Genomic DNA, 16,583 nt, shown 5'->3' with positions numbered 1-16,583 from the left:
AGAAAAGAAAACTTTCAGACTGAAATCTTAAACATGTCACAATACTCAAATATAGAAGAAATTTTTGGAGCTTTCTCTTTCCTATCAGTCTTATTTACCCTAAAAATACACAATCCCCAAGTGTCTTTTTCTCCTTCTGCATTTGTTAGAAAGGTAACCTGAGCTTTGCTTTTGGTCTTTCCTCCCCCATTCGGCTACCTTCCTCTCTTCTTACTAGTTTCAGATAATGGGGGCATCAATTTGATGCTGCTCCATCCATCAGAGGCACTTCCCAAAATACAAGTGTGACTCATAGTCCTCATAAACCCCCTTCGCTTTTGTTTGACTTTCAATCTCTTCTATCCTCTGGGCCTATTTCCCAGGAAAACTGACCAAACATAGGCTACTGGCACCTGTCTCTCTCCTCCAGGATTTATAGTGTGAGATAAGAAGCATGGCTGACCCACTCCCTTGCCATCCAGCTCTCTTCCCTTCCAGAGGAATGCATAGCCAGATGTGAATGCCCATTTCATGGATTACTTAGTTCTAGATCACCTGACTTGTTACCTAGCATACCCCTTACAACATCAGCTCTATCACTGGTGTATTGGCCCACAGTTTAATTTTATTATTAGCCTAAACAAAAGATTATTAGGAAAGCAAATCTGCCAGATGTGTATATAAACACTTATGGGATACCACATACAAAGGATTTTTATATTGTCCATGATTTTTAAAAATCTATCGTTGTCTTCCTCCGTAAGCATGAATAATTAAGAGCTCAGTGTTTTTGCTGTTTTAAGTATTGGGATGTGTGCTTTCTGCAGAACCTATTTTGAACAGTGTGCCATGCTTTAAGACTAGTGTTTGTCCCGTATACAGCATGAATTCACTCAGTAACCAATATTTATTGATTGCCTTCTCTGTGGCAGGCACTTTGTTAAGTGATCAAAATACAGAAAAAGACCCAAAACCCCTACCATAGGAAGTTTAATATCAATTGGAGGTGCAAACTTATAAATAGGAGTTGCAGTATAAAATCAGTGCTTTGAAAATAACTCTGTATGTGATTCAGAGAAGGGATTTATCGATTATGAGAGGTCCAGAGAAGGCTTATAGTAGATGACATCAGAGATGAGATTTAAAGAATGAGGGGAGTTGCCAGCAGACAGTGAGAGAGAGAGAGACAGCATTCAAGGCAGAGCAGTAAAACAATATAGTGTATTTGTGGTACTCAAAGAAGTTGAGTATGATTGATTAGGAATATATGATATGCAAGAATAATGGCTGATAATAACGGTGAAGAGTTTAATGGGAGTCTGCTCATTCAGAGTCCTGTGAGTCATTCCAAGAACAAAACACTTGTCACTCATTTGATAGGAAACAATTTACAAAACATAAACAGATGATGACATGAGCAAATTTGCAATTGAGAACAATTAGTTAAATAGTGCTGTGGAGGAATAATTAATTGAAGGGGCCAAAGTTAGAAAGACAAATTAGGAAGGGGTTTCATTGATAGAAAAGGTGATGAGACATTCAACTAAGATCATTGCTATAGAGATGGTAAAGGGGTAATAGATTCATGAGATATTAAGGAGGTAGGATCACCTATATTTAGTGACTATTTAAAGTTGAGAGAAAGAGAAATCAAGAATGACTCACACATAATTTTCCACCTTGCAGACTGAGAAGATAACTAAAAAGATGCGGTAATATCTTTCTGAACAGCATATCTGGGTTGTGGTTAAAATCCTATTGCTTACTAAAGTGATAGATTAGTATCTACTCTGATTTATATAAAAATAAATGATGACACCCGAAAAAGCCTATACTGTATCTCTAATAATTTTGAGATTCTTTTTAATAGAAAACTTAAGGCCCGGATTATATTTTCAACTTTTTTTCTATCTGTAAGTTTCTTTAGAAGAAAAAAGAAAACATGGAATGAGTAGCTAACTGTGTAGCTGGTACCAAGGCAAGGTTTTTAAATTTTCTGTGCCATGACATGTGATTATTCACATGGTGGACTTTTGACTACAGACAGAATACAACTCAAAAATAGCAGAAAGAATGTATTTGTCAGCAGACCATCAACCCAGTGAAGAGTAAGACATTGACAAAAAAATTCAGATAAAGTTAAAACTGGATATTGTGAAAAACAGCTGACAAAGGAAAGCAGAGATAGATGAGAGGTACTGGAATTCATAGGAGCATAACAGAATGAGATAAAAACTGTTTTACATGCTGTAAGAACAGATTAACTTAAAATTCACATCAGAAGGTATCACTGAAAGTTTTGCAACAGGATTGATTCATTCAGTAAATATTTGATTGTTTATTTGTGAATGACACTATTAAATGCTAAAGGAGATGTCAAAATGAATTATATAAGATTTCTGACTTCAAAACCTTAATAGTCTTTTTGGGGGGGTTGGGGGGCGTTTACAAGAAGCTCAGCCAATGCTTTGAGTAAATGAATGAACAAATTAAACACATATTTCCAATGAGGAAGAAAAAGAATCAACATCAAATGAAACCAGGGTAGTTAAACTGCGATCAGATTCTAGGTGAACATATTTAAAAAATAGAAAGAGGGGACACATACTGAATAATGCAAAAATAGTAGTAATAGAACTAACAAGAACAGGGTCTAGTGAGCTTCAACTCAGAAGGAGCTGAGGTTGTAGATAAATATTAAGGGAAAAGACTTAGGTGAAAAACACACATGTCACATGTTACTAACAAGAAAAAATATATATAGGTAATTGTTTGGGACAGATGCTGTAGTATTAACTGATTACATGGTAAAAGCATTTATTCATTCACTCAACAATGAATGAATGGGTCTATTATTTGCTAGGCTGTTTTCTATTTTCTTTGTCAAGGAAAATGCCCTAGCAAGAAGAATTGAACAGACATGATTAAAGTAGAATTGATGACCAAAATAGAAATGAAAATAACAGAGCGTGTAACCTATTTTAAAGTTTGTACATTTAAACCTGTACATGGCCTAAATGAATTATATCCCATGAAACTTAACAAATTTATATTTAACATTAAAGACCTAAGGTCATTAAGAAACATTGCCATTTGTCCATATGGGTTAGAGATGCACAGGTATCTTGCCTTTTTAAAAAAATGGTTACAGGTTCTTGACCCCAACATTTATCTCTGGAAAGTTCTGAAGCAGATGATGAAGTAGATGTTTGTGAGCATTTGGGAAGGGAAATGGGGAACCCTAGAAACCATTATGGTTCAGTAGAAATGTGCCCTGCCTGATTAGTATGCAGTTGTAGTTACATTGTATATGGATTTCAACAAACTTTTGCCATAATATCCATATGGACAGAATGGAGTATGTTGCCTGCACTATAGTACTTTTAAGTAATTTGTGGCTAGTCGAGTGTCTTTAGCCCAAGAGTATTAAATAATATCATAAACTGATGCCATCCTAGAGGGAAATTTCTAGTGATAGAGCACTGCTCTTCATCTTATTCTGATCAATTTTTTTATCAGAAAATTTGCAAGTAATTCTAATCTTAGAGGAGTAGTTAATACTCTGGATGACAAAAATTAAGATTCAAAAACATTTAGAAAACTTAGAATGATAATCTAAAGCCAACAAGATGGAATTTGGTAGAAATAAATATTGTAAGCTATAATTTAGATTTTTTTTTTAATTTCACAAATAAAGAAGGACAAGACTATACTTAACAGAGGGGCACAGGATTTTTTTTTTTTTAATGTTCATACGTGGACTTAGAATTTTAGTTGACTGAAAACTCAGTATGAGTCAGTGCTTTTGACGTGTGTGCCAAAAAGCTCACACAATCTTCGGCTATATAAGAAGTATAGCGTCTAAATCAAGGAAGGCATCAATCCCCTATATTCTTTGCTGGTCAGGTCACATCTCAGAGCTGTTTGGTTCTGGGCACGTCATTTTAAAAGAAAAACAAAGCAGCATACCCAGAGGATGGAGCCAGGATAAGCAGTGGTTCATTCTCTCCTTCATTCATCAGACATTTATTGAGTGTGTTTGAGGTTGGCAAAATCAAGGATGTATAGGTGGTAAAATGGAGGTAGGGGAGAAATAATAGCTGAATTTTAAAATGCAAAATGTTGTCCTTTGGAAGAGATTTAACCTAGTATCGGGTAACTCCAGAGAATAGAACTAGGACCAATGACTGGAATTTATTAACACAAGGAGGCAGATTTGGGTTGGCAAGGTTTAAGGAGCATCTTCAACGAATTTCGATTATGCTTTGAAGGAATTAAGCCACTTCCCTGAGGTCACACTGCTAATTGGGTAGCAGAACTAAGATAAAAGCCCAAGTTTCTGAATTCACAGGACCCAACCCTTGTCTATGCCATTATATGACAGAGGAGGTTTCTGCTTTGGGAGGAGACTGGATAAAATAGCCTCTAAGTTTCCTTTCAGCTCTCAAGTTGTATGTTCATATAAGCCACTTGATGTAAAATATTTCCTTTTGGGGCCCAGTATTTCCATATTTGGAGTTGGTGAGACTGGAAAAACCACTAAGGTTGAACAGATGATTTTTTGAAATTCCTTCCTTAAGAATCCTTCCATTTTTTAATACGTATTAATTTCATATCTGTGATGTGTACTCTACTAATCAAAAATAAAAACTGTGGCTAGATATAAATGTATGAAACTCAGATTCTTATACTGTGGTATTTAGGAGAGTGTCAAGTCTTCCCTTGAATACATGATTCAAAGGTGTAGATCCATGATTTAAAACATGAAAGCGAAAATCAGGGAAGAAATTGTGCAAACTCTGAGCCATTTTAGATTTCACAGTAGTCATTGGGAGAAAGAAGTAGTTTCTTGCCCTCAGGGTTCATTTCCTCCTCATTCTTCCCCAGCACCGGGCAGGAAAGGATGGTGACCTAGATACACAGTCAGAGGGCAGCAGTGTTGAACTTGCTCAGACACAGCTGAGTAACTTGGGTCTGGATAGTTACAGGACAGAAGCCTAGAGCTGAGAGCTGACAGGGGGAACTGTCTGTAAACACAAGAAGGGGCCATGGCAGGAAGACAGAGGCCTGGGAATGGCATCAGAGAGAAAAGAAGTGTAACTTTTATCAGGTGTGAAATTGGCAAAAACAGTTTGTTTAATGGAGAATGTCCCGAATCTACACCATCACCTCCAAGACCTCCCTTCTCTCCCACCCTATAGATTGCTGCTGCTGATTGGATGAGCCAATACTCATACTTCTGTGCTAGGACTGGCAGTACAGAACACAGTGTTTGTGGTTGAGGCCCCTGCAAACATTTTACTGGGTGCTTGGTGGGTGGAGATGGGGAGCGTTTCTAGGAAGCTAAAAATATGGCTTGGGCTTCTCCTCTGAACGGAACTCCTAATTCTTGACTCTATATGAGTGTTTTTCAAACTTTTTAAAAAACTTCAACCTACAGTAAAAAATGCATTGTACATTGCAGCCCACTATGAGCATACACATAGGCACAGGCACATACACACATATGCATGCACGCATATCTGATGTATACATATATATGTACATACATACGAAAAAAGTGTCTGCAAACATGAGATGCATCTTTATGTTATCACAAATAGCAAAACAGATTATATGACCTCTAATGATGTCCAGCCCACAGTTCAAAAAACACTGCGCTATAGCCATCGGGTTTGAAATGGCTGTGAAAGTAGCCTGATACAATTGTATCCAAAAGTCCCTAAGTCTAAGGCAGGATTCTCAACTGGAGCAACTTTGTCCTCAGGGGACATGCGGCAATGTTTGGAGACATGTTTGGTTGGCACAACTAGCATCTAGTTTGAGGGGAGGAGGGGCAGGGATGTTGTGGAATGTTTTATAATGCACAGGAAAGCCCCTATGACAAAGATTTTGCAGTCCGAAATATCAGTAGTACCAAGGTTGAAAACCCTGCTCTAAGGGTAATGAAATAAGTCAATAATTCTAATTTATTGAAGATGTATTTAGGATGACAGAAGTTTTAACTTGATCTTCCTTTTCTGTCTCTTTTCCTTTGAACTATATTTGGTATCTTAAGATAAGGTTGGAGCATAATTGCCCTTGGATTGTCTATAGAGGTACAGCCAATAGATAAATAGGCTGGAAGGAATGGACCTGTTATTTTTCTTGTATTTAGACTGCACCAGGCATTTTCATTTAGAATATTGTTGTGGATCTTATGAATATTTTCTGTTTCATGATTTTAGTGTCTTCTTCCCTTTCTCCTCTTCATTAAGCCGTACTGATTCAAGACCCTTTCTCACTCAGCTAGAGCTGCTGTCTTAGAAAAGAAGTGAAGGGGATTTGGCTAATTGGATTAGACATGGTCTCTGAAGCCTTCTCCTCTTACTCATGAGATTTGATTCTGCTGTTTTGATGGGAAATGACCTTCTGCTAACCTTGAAGTGCCATCTTAAGCCCTAGTATTAAACTGTCTCCTTTTTAGTCATTGCTTCATTCCTGTATCTGTGGCTATTTCAGACCAGGTTCCCTTGAACATGGAGTAGATGTGCAGTCCCAGCGTACTGATAAGCCCTGATCTCCACATCCTCTCTTCTCCCCTGCCTGGCATAAGTGAAGCTTTTGAATGTCTTGGGGTCAAAATGGTGTTGTATGGTGGGGTTTTCTTGCCATTTTCTTGGCTATTTCTAGGCCCCCTGGTAAGGCTCTGAATCATTCAGAGGTGGCTTAGAGAGAGACCTGGTTTGGGTTGTTTTTTCTTCTCTTCTTTGGGATGAAGGCAGGATAATAGAAAGAGGTATCTCTAAATCAAGTATCAGACCTGGAGTAGTAGTGGAAAATAAAACCAGTGCTATCTGAGGCTATTCCCTACCATATTTATTTTAGCGTATTTACTTCATGCATCTTGTATTACATAAACAATAGCATTTGTATTTAGTAAATGATTTATTATAAGTAGTTTTTTTTTTTTTTTTTTTTTTTTTTTTTTTTGAGATGGAATCTCCCTCTGTCGTCCAGGCTGGAGTGCAGTGGCGCAATCTTGGTTCACTGCAACTTCTGCCTCTGGGTTCAAGGGATTCTCCTGCCTCAGCCTTCCTGAGTAGCTGGGACTACAGGTGTGCACCACCATGCCCAGCTAATTTTTTTTGTATTTTTAGTAGAGACGAGGCTTCACCATGTTGGCCAGGCTGGTCTCCAACTCTTGACCTCAGGTTATCTGCCCGCCTCAGCCTCCCAAAGTGCTGGGATTACAGGCGTGAGCCACTGTGCCCAGCCTATTATAAGTAATTTCTAATGAATAGTAAGAGGAACATGTGTGTGTTTTGACCTTGAAGCTTTAGATTTCTGTCAGCCTAATAGTAAGTGGTACCAGCAAATTCCAGAAACTGATGCTGGAAAAGCTCCTATGATGTATTAGATTTCAGACACATAAATTCCATCCTTTCCATTTAAAGAGAGCTCTATAGGGATACAAATCTCCTTTTAACCTTCCCACTCCTATGATAAGAATAGAAAGATGCAGTGTAGAATAGCGAGATGAAGAGAGTTAATGGAGAGGTGTTGCGATGTCTGTCCCTTTTAACGATCCTACACCTAATCTCTTTGTCTTCCATGTTGTAGCCAGTTTCCAAATACACCAAGCATGATTAGGGGAGTTAATAAAGCTAGATAATGAAATGGTGGTGTGTATGGAGTTTTACCTTAGAGAAGGATGACAGAACCAAAGGAAGGGAAGGTGGGGATGGAAGGGAGAGGAGAGATCTTTGGATGAAGAGATCTCCACCTTCTTCATTGCTCTCAAGAACCTGTGGCAGCTGGTTCCATCCAGGTGTTGGGCAAGGCAGAGTCTACCAAATCCCTGAACATGGTCATTTACAACTTGAGAAAGGCATTGTGGGTGATAATAAAGTATGTCTTAGAAGTTGAATTACAGCTTAAAAAATGTCGAGATTGTATTGTGTGAGGACAGTGGCAGTAGTGGTGGTGATGTTTTTGGTTTGGGCTTTATCATGTTTTCCTTCCAGGTTGGCATGCTCATCATTTTTAACGAGACACCGTCGCTCAGAAGTTCTGCGCACAAGAAAGATGTGTTGCACTTGGTCTTCTACACAGGCTGCCTGGGGCTAGGAAATAAGACCATGTGAGCCCAGAGGCCTAGGATAAAGCTTCTGTTTGCCAGCAGGGGGAAGGGTGGGCAGAACGTAGGCAAGAGGAGAATCCAGGAAAGAGAGCAAAGGTTTAAATTGTGTGTGGTGCAACTGTGTGGTTTGTGTCTTTTATCTTCAGAGTATGGAGAAGAATAAGGAAAGCTGGCACTCTGCAGCTCCCAGGGACTAGAAGCCACTTTCTAAACTCTGTCCCTCTTTGTAGGCCTGGAGGGAGTTTATTTCTGCTAGTTTATAGGAGTCCTGTTTCTTACATTCCTGGGCCTGACTTTTTCCAGGGCCTCCTGTTGGCCAGTTCTGTGCCTTGTGTGTACAGTGCTTGACAGTGTATTTGTCTCGTCAGCAGTTGATACTTACTCACAGGTGGCAGTCCTTTTCGTCAGTGAGTTGTGCTTATTAGCTCCCACAAATTTATTTGACTCATAGACTCATCCTTATCATCAGGTGCTTATTTTTACCTTTTCATACTTTTATGTGTCTCCCCAACATTTCCATTTAGAGTTTGAAAAACTGTCTTATAGATTCATATAAGTTTATAAATTTATATTTTGCCACATGATAAAATTCATTTTGCACCCAACACATGTACATGAGACACTTAATCAGCATGCAAGAGAACAAGGAGGATATCCTTGTCATAATGTCATGTGAGGTCCTGTCCCATCAGATAAATTAATGTTCATTCAGAAGAATCTAACTCTTGCTTTGTAAGACACGCCCAGAAGATGGCTGAGGTACACAGGTTTGCTGGTGTGTAATATGTTCAGTCTAGGAAGGATCGTGTGGCTGAAGATTTTAGTTTGCAAGACTTTGCCCCTCTCCCTCAAGACACTTAGATGAGACCCTAAGACACGTCATTCTCCTCAGCAAAAGTCGCAGAAGTATACATGTCTTGAGGTGAAGAAGGGAGACCTTGGGTCACTTAATTCCCTGCAGAGAAGCCGATCAGGTCATTGCAGCCACCTCCCTCTAGTGACCCTCTTATATAAGCCGGAACAGGAATTCTTGCTACTGGATCCCTTTCATCAGGCATCTTAGGCTTGCTGAATGAAAAGCCCTATAAAAAGGAGATGTGGCCCTAATAATAACAAATACGATCGTGATGGCTATTTTGGACAAGAACAGCTTTGTGCCACTCTTGATCTCCATCGATGGCTGCCATTCTTGCCCTGCTATTACCTTACACACTTCCTATTCTTAGAATCAGTTGTGAGCCTTGGGCTTGGGGGATTGCAGCCCCCATGGCTGGAATGCCCAGCTTGAGTGGAATGCAGACTGTCTGGCAGAGTGGAGGTTAAATAAAGTTTGCCTTGGCAGCCCCCTCTGCTCTTGGATGAGTGACAAGTGACTCGAGTATAGGAGCGAGGAGCGATGGCATGAGCTGCCATGTGGTGCAGGATCAAACGAGTCTTCCACGCATGAATAGAAGTGGTTGATTGTCCATCCATGACCAACACAGCTATGTCAGTCTTAACTGAGGTGGGTGAAGGGGAGGCCTCAACAGCCTTGAACCTCAGCTTCTGACCATATCACTTTGAAAAAAATGCAGGAACAGATCAAGAATAGTGTTGAACCACTTTCTAAGTTTCCAGCTGAACTCCAGATTTGGTATATCTTCCCCCTCAGAGTAATTGACTCATTTTTGAAAGTAAGACAAAGGGAAAATTTTTCATTGAAATAAGCACAGTTAGTCAGTCAACCGTTTCTTCAGCACCAAGCCCTGTGGGAAATTTTTTTTTAAGTGCAAGACACAGAACTCTTACAGCTTATAATTTAGTTGAAGAAGTAAAGCTATGAACACCTTTAAAAAGCAATTGTTCCAGAACTACCTGCCAAAGGAGGTCTATGGAGAAGGAGAGCACTTCCAGCTGTGGTGGTCAAGGATGTCATGGAGGAGGTGGGGTTGAAAAAGGTCTTGCCAGAAGCAGACTTGAGACTTGTTCTTCAGGCAAGGTGAGAAGAGGCCTTTGTTAGTGAGAGAACTGTTACGAACAAAGGGCAGATGTGGGAAATCCCTAAGACAGTCATGAGGACTTGAAGTCCAGGGGATATGGCTAGGGAGGATAGAGAGAAGAATTTGTATAAAGATCGCCAGACCCTTAGTTCTAAAGGCTGTGTGTACATGTTACCAAGAAGGTTATGATGCTTCCCATCAGAGGAGAGCTGAGAAGGTGTAGGTGCAGCCTTGCCCAGAGACCAAGGCCCTTTTAGTGTTCTCTTCTGTAAAACCGCTTGTACAGTAGGTGGCACATAGTGAACACTCAGTAAATAACACCATTCTTATTGTTACTCATTCTTCAAATTCTGTTATCCCAGGTTGTTGAATTGGCTTGGTTTCCATTGCAAGAATCAGTGCTGACTTTGTCCTGTTCTGATAGCTTATGTAACTGATGGTATCTTTGTCTGTTTGGGCTGCTATAACAAAATACCGTAAACTGAATGGCTTATAAACAACAGAAATTTGTTTCTCACAGTTCTAAAGGCTGGGAGGTTCAAGATCAAAGTACCAGCAGAATTGGTGTCTGCTGAGGGCCCTTTTCCTGGTTCATAGACAGCTGTCTTCTCCCTGTGTCCTCATATGGCAAAAGGGGTGAGAAGTCTCTCTCAGGTTTCTTATTATAAGGGCATTTACCTTTGCCCCCATGACCTGATCACCTCCCCAAAGGCCCCACCTCCTCCTACCATCACCTTGAGGGTTAGGATTTTGACATACAAATCTGCAGGGGAACATAAACAGTCAGTCCGCTGCCTTACTATTTCCTTTCCTTTAGCTTTATCTAAGCTTTCGTCTCTCTTCTACCACAGGTGGCTAGAGGTGCAGGTAGCTAATTTAACAAGTCCACAGCACTGGGTGCAGTACCTCAGGCTTCTTCAGGAGTCCATCTGGCCTGGTGGAGTTTTGCCTAAGTTTCCACGGCCTGTAAGGACCCAGGAGCAGAAACTGGTTGCTGAGAAACAGGCTTTGCAGAGCCTGATGGGAGTCCTCCCAGGTAAGTGGACCAATGAGATCAATTATACCAGTCACAGTTCCCTTCCATTCTGCTTTGCCACCATTACCCCTTCACCTTTTCCTGTTTGTAAAAGGGCCCTGCATGTGGCTACATTCAAAACTCTGTTGACCCATCATTTCTCAGGCTAATAGGAAAATGAACAGGGCTGCAATTCTTTTATCCCTTGCTCAGCTGATGCCAAGGGAATGGAAAAGAACTCTATGGCTGCACCCTAAATACTAGGTGACAATCCTGCAGATATTTAGATTAATAACTTTCTACCTGCAGGCAGGTCTGGGGAAGTCTGCCTGCAGGGACAGGTCTCAGAGCCATTTCCAGGAGAGGAAGACTTCAGATTCTCTGACAATTCATAGCATTCTGGGACCAAGGAAGAAAATCACACATCCCACAGAAGCTCCAACTTAATAAATTGCAGCCATTGAGTATGGTACATGGCCTTTAGCAATAAGTAAAAACAAAATCTGAGAGGGTTATTTTTCCTTGCGTTGTATTTTTAGAGGGCCAGGAAGGCAGTTTGTTGCCTGTGACTGTGATAACTAGGAAACAGTTGTGAACTTAGCTCTGGACAATCAATTTTATTTACCCTTATCATTATAACTCTGTGTTTGCCAGCCTAAACTGTTACATTGGAAGGAGTACCTGCATTTGAGTGACAGGTTACAAAATAATTTTTGAAGCCCATTCTTATGTAGACACCTAACTTAAGAAACAAATTTTTCTCAGGTTTTCCCTGTTTTGTGAGGATTTTAGTTTGGCTGTGTGGTTTAGAGGTATGCCCGAAATACCGAACCTATGTAAAAACGGCAGAGATCCTGGGGAGAGACTGTCCTTAGAATCTAAAACTTCAGTGGTAACACACACATTCCATCTGTTTTTTCCTCCTCAGATCTCGTAGTAGAAATTCTTGGGGTGAACAAATGCCAGGTGAGCTGGGGTCTAGTCTTGGAGTCACTACAACAACCGCTTATCAACAAGTAAGTGGAAAAATGTTATTCCAACATCAGCATAGTTAAAGCCGTCTCTGATCTTAGAGGTATCCAAGGTTTCTGAGTGAAAAGCCCACATTCCGAAGAATAGGACTGTAGTCTTTACTTGGTCTGGGCACTGACTACAGAGTTTGATGTCCAGATCCACACACTAAGTAAAACCCACAGCATCAGGCTTCCGAGCAGATCTTCATGTGCTAGGAAGTCACTCTTGGACAAACCACCATTTGTGTTTGGAAGAACCCTATGCAGGCCCCCACATGAGCTGCTGAAAATGACCTCTTATCCTCCAGGCTTGTTCAGCATACTTGCTCAGTGCTCTTTCCAACATCTGCCAGCCGCTGTGAATGCTCCAAGAGCGTACCCTGGCCTGTGTGTCATAGACCACGTAAAGGTGTTCACCATAAGCCCCTGGCCTCATAGCAAAGCTGTGATTCATGTCAGGACCAGGAGTTGTCTTTGCTTCATATCAGGTAGACAAGATAGTAAGGTCGGAATTTCATAAAGGGACCAGAAATGCTGGGTGAGGAGTCCTAGAATAATCCAGAAGAGGTAGATTCCATCCCGTGGGCTGTTACTCTTCTGGAAGTATTGAGTAATCTTACATTCAAACCCTACCCCAAAGCAGACTGTGTTTGTTAACTTCCTCAAGGATCCTGGCTTTGCCTCACTGCCTGTAAGGCAGCCTATAAATTTAAGGTAATTAATTATGAGAAACAGCAATAGTCAGGAGCTCTGAAAGTGTCTAGGAACCTGACATCTCAAGGATTTGTTATCACAGTTCCTCAGCGCAGTGCTAATGTAACTACGTAAAGAGAAATGGAATTTTCTAAAACTTAGTCTTATGTAAAACTAGTCTTATATAAAACTGTTCTTGCCTTTATTAGGGCCAGAGGCTTTATTAGTTCAAAAAACATTAATTTCTTAGCAGAAGTTTCATCAAGCTATTGAAGTTTAGCATATCGGTGATGGGGGAGGAGAAAATAAATGTCATAAACAGGATCTTGTGTTTCCTGACTGAGCCAAACCGTAAGTTTTTTGCCCATTTGTTTCAGGCATTTGATTTACTGTCTTGGGGACATCATCCTGGAATTCTTGGATCTCAGTGCCTCTGTTGAGAAGTCTGCTGCTACCACCTCTGCCTCAGATACCCCAGGCAACTCCAAGAGGATGGGTGTCTCCTCTTAGCTGGTTATTCACGCATTCTTCCCAGTTCAGGGAAGTAGAGTTACTCAGCCACCAAAGACCAGTCAGGAAGCCTGTGCCCTCTACAGCTAAGAAGGCCTAAGTTCTCAGTGGCTCACTGCCCTCCCACTTCTCCATTTGTAGCAGGTGGCAGGGGTATATGTGTCCCAGTTGCATGCACATTTATTTCCATGTTTCTTTTGGAACATTGGGATTGTTGCTGGTGAGTAGATCCTGTTTCCTTTGGGAAAAGAAGCTGTGAGGTAGAGGAATGAGCCCCTTTTGCTTCTCTTTTTGCCATCCTCCCTGAGATTGTTTGCCAGAATCCTGGCCCTGTGCACACATGTGCTGAATCCACCAGCACACAAGCTCTGGATGGAACAGGAAAAAAACCGTGGCCAGATTTCCTTGGAGGAGAAAACAACCTTCTGAGCTCTCTGTTCCTAACCGGAAACTAAAAATTCATTCAGGGCCATTCTCACAAACCAGACTCCTGGGTCTAATCTAGTTTCCCAACAGTTCCAGAAGAAGGAGGAGGGAAGAAAATTTTTCAAGGAACTTCTTGCTCATGTGTTGCTGTTTCCCAACACATCAGCCTTATGGAAGATGTCATGAGGCTGCTTCCCTGGGAGGCTACACTTCTCCTTTCCAGAAGACTTCAAAGCTGACTGCCAAAGCTTCTGGTAAATCCTCCCCACCCTTCACACCCTTTCCTGAAAGGCGTTTGTACCACACATTTTATTTATTGGCTTTTCTCCCAACCCCCTGCCCTAGAGCAATGGAGTTTTTGAATTTGTGACCCTCTCTGTATCTTCAGCAAAACTGCATGACAAGCTGCGTATTCAGCCTCAGTTTTTCCAAGGAGAAGGTAACGCACTTGCCTCCTGTCTTAAGAATACACAAAGAGTAGGACTAGCAAGCCTGGGGGATGAAACCTCCCTTTGTAAGTCTTTGACAGAGAACTTTTATTATTCTGAACAGATAAGATTAGCAAACTTACGAGGAATAGCTTCTTATTTCCCGTTCCTTATGGTTATAACTAGTCTTTTAACAACACCAGCATGAAGGCAAAGGTGTTTTGTCAGACTGCAACGTCTATTAGCAAGGCAAAGCAATGGGGAATTGCTGGAGAAGGATAAACGGTGATGGAAAAGGATGCAGACAGTCACAGGGAAGTGCTGTATATTAAACACATGTGAATAGCCGGCAAAAAGGTGTCAAGGATGTCACTGGGAGCCCTTTGGCTTCACACTTGCCTGTTAGCGCCTTGCTTTCACTGAATTACCAGAGCCTGCCACTTGAAGGAAGGTCTTGGAGTTAGACTGATGAGAAGGCAATGGGGTGTCAAAAACAAGTATCAAAGTTCTCTTAGATTCTGAAGTAGGTGATGAGCACACAAAGTGGTTTGTGAGAGAAACTTGTAAAATCTTTTTACTTTTTTGCTCCTCTGGAGGCTTTTAACCCTAAATTGTGTCTGATTTATTTGGGAGGCTTAGGTGTGCAATTCTTGCCCAAAGGCAAGGAGATGAATGAGATGTCTCATGGCTCCTTCTAGCCTTAAAAGTTGACCATTACAGTGACTTTATGGCTCCAAAGTTCTTGAAGCATCTCCAGCCCTAGACTTTGACAGGACAAGGTTGCTCAGCATCTCTACCTTCCGTGAGTACCTACAGGAGTCCAGCCAATGTATTAGAGCTGATCATTCAGCTCCTTCAGTGAGGGCTAAGATCCTATTCTCGATGGGCATAGGGGGCAGCCCTGTTTTATGCCACTTTTCTCTCCCCATACCTTCCTTTCATGTGTACTTAGCCACCTGTGTTGCTTTGAATCTGCTGCCAGTTCTGGCTCAAATGTGGCACAAAATCAGTACATCAGACACACCATGAAATCCCTGTGGCTGTAAATTCTAAGGAATCTTTTGACACTTCCAGCCCAAAGAACTTATTTTTATTTCATATTATATAAGAGTCCCCACTTCTACTCCATGTACCCCAAAAAGATAAGCTGTCCTCAGATTCTCCTTCTACCCAGGAGGGAAATAATGGATATTGCCAAGGGAACAATCAAAACTTTGAAAATGACCTGCCAATTTTGGGTAGCAGGTTCAGACAACAAGAGAGTAACAACTGGTAGAGAGCCACAGGTTCTGGAAAAGATGCTCCCAGCTGGCAGGGTGAGAAAAGGCAGGGAAGAATTGGGCCTGTGCTAATCCAGGAAAGTTGTTTTGTTTGCTTGTTTCTTGTATTTACTCGTGACTAAATTTTATTCATTTAAGTCAGAATTTTGATATTTGAAATAAGACTACTTTCCCTTTTCTTAATATCTATAAAAAAGACGAGGCAGGGATGCTGTGTTCTTTCTGTCCAATTCTAAATGTGATCCTTGCCATTGATTATTTGAATTCAAGAAAGCTGTACTTTTTCATCACACATAACTCACAGTTTCATTTTCACATTTTTGGATTAGACTTAATAAAACCTAAATGGAAAGTGAATTCCTAAACCTGAGCCTAGGAGCATGTATAAGTTTTAAAAACAATGCAGGCTACTCCAATTTCCATTTTGGAAATTTCCAGTTTACAAGGTGATTTTCTTATTGTTGTAAAGAAACACATAATGTGAGATCTGCCCTCTTAAGTGTACAGAACATTATTTGTTTATTTTGAGATAGTACATTATTAACTAGAAGCAGCACACTATTTTGTAGCAGACTGCTACAGGTTTTTCATCTTGCATAACTAAAAGTTTATACCCATTGAACAGCATCTCCTCATTTCCCCTCCCACCAACTTCTGGCAGTCACTATTCTACTTTCTGCTTCTGTGAGTTTGACGACGCCTCATATAAGTGGAATCATGCAGTGTTTGTCCTCCTTTGACTGACTTATTTCACTTAGCATAATGTCTTCCAGGTTCATCTGTGTTATAGCATGTGACAGAATTTTGTTTTTAAGGCTGAAAACCTTCCATTGTATGGCTATGCCACATTTTCTTTGTTCATTCATTGAGGGACATTTGGGTTGGCCCCACGCCTTGGTTATTAAGAATAATGCTGCAGTGAACATGGGAGTATGAATATTTCTTTGAGGCCCTGCTTTTAATTATTTTAGATAAATACCCAGAAGTAGGATTGCTGGATCATATATCATTCTGTTTTTAATTTTTTGAAGACCTTCATACTGTTTTCCATACTGACTAGACCATTTTACATTCCCACCAACAATGTACAAGGGTTCCAATTTCTTCACATCCCATCCAACACTTGTAATGTTTTGTT

General features: G+C 40.7%; 1 protein-coding gene across 3 annotated transcripts in view; it reads left to right on the top strand.

The window, feature by feature from the left end:
- The window catches only part of SNX19 (sorting nexin 19), a 46,967-nt gene extending 31,147 nt beyond the window's left edge, over window positions 1–15,820 (top strand). For all 3 annotated transcript variants that reach the window (XM_011970036.1, XM_011970038.1, XM_011970039.1), the window contains 3 exons: window positions 10,932–11,116; window positions 12,024–12,111; window positions 13,179–15,820. In XM_011970036.1, the coding sequence (XP_011825426.1) occupies window positions 10,932–11,116; window positions 12,024–12,111; window positions 13,179–13,311 (406 nt within the window). In that variant the 3' untranslated portion in view covers window positions 13,312–15,820. The remainder of the gene's footprint in view (window positions 1–10,931; window positions 11,117–12,023; window positions 12,112–13,178) is intronic.
- Window positions 15,821–16,583: the final 763 nt, after the last annotated feature.

Source organism: Mandrillus leucophaeus, unplaced genomic scaffold (assembly GCF_000951045.1).
Source record: "Mandrillus leucophaeus isolate KB7577 unplaced genomic scaffold, Mleu.le_1.0 Scaffold925, whole genome shotgun sequence".
Taxonomy (NCBI): domain Eukaryota; kingdom Metazoa; phylum Chordata; class Mammalia; order Primates; family Cercopithecidae; genus Mandrillus; species Mandrillus leucophaeus.
This window is presented reverse-complemented; position numbering and strand designations above follow the sequence as displayed.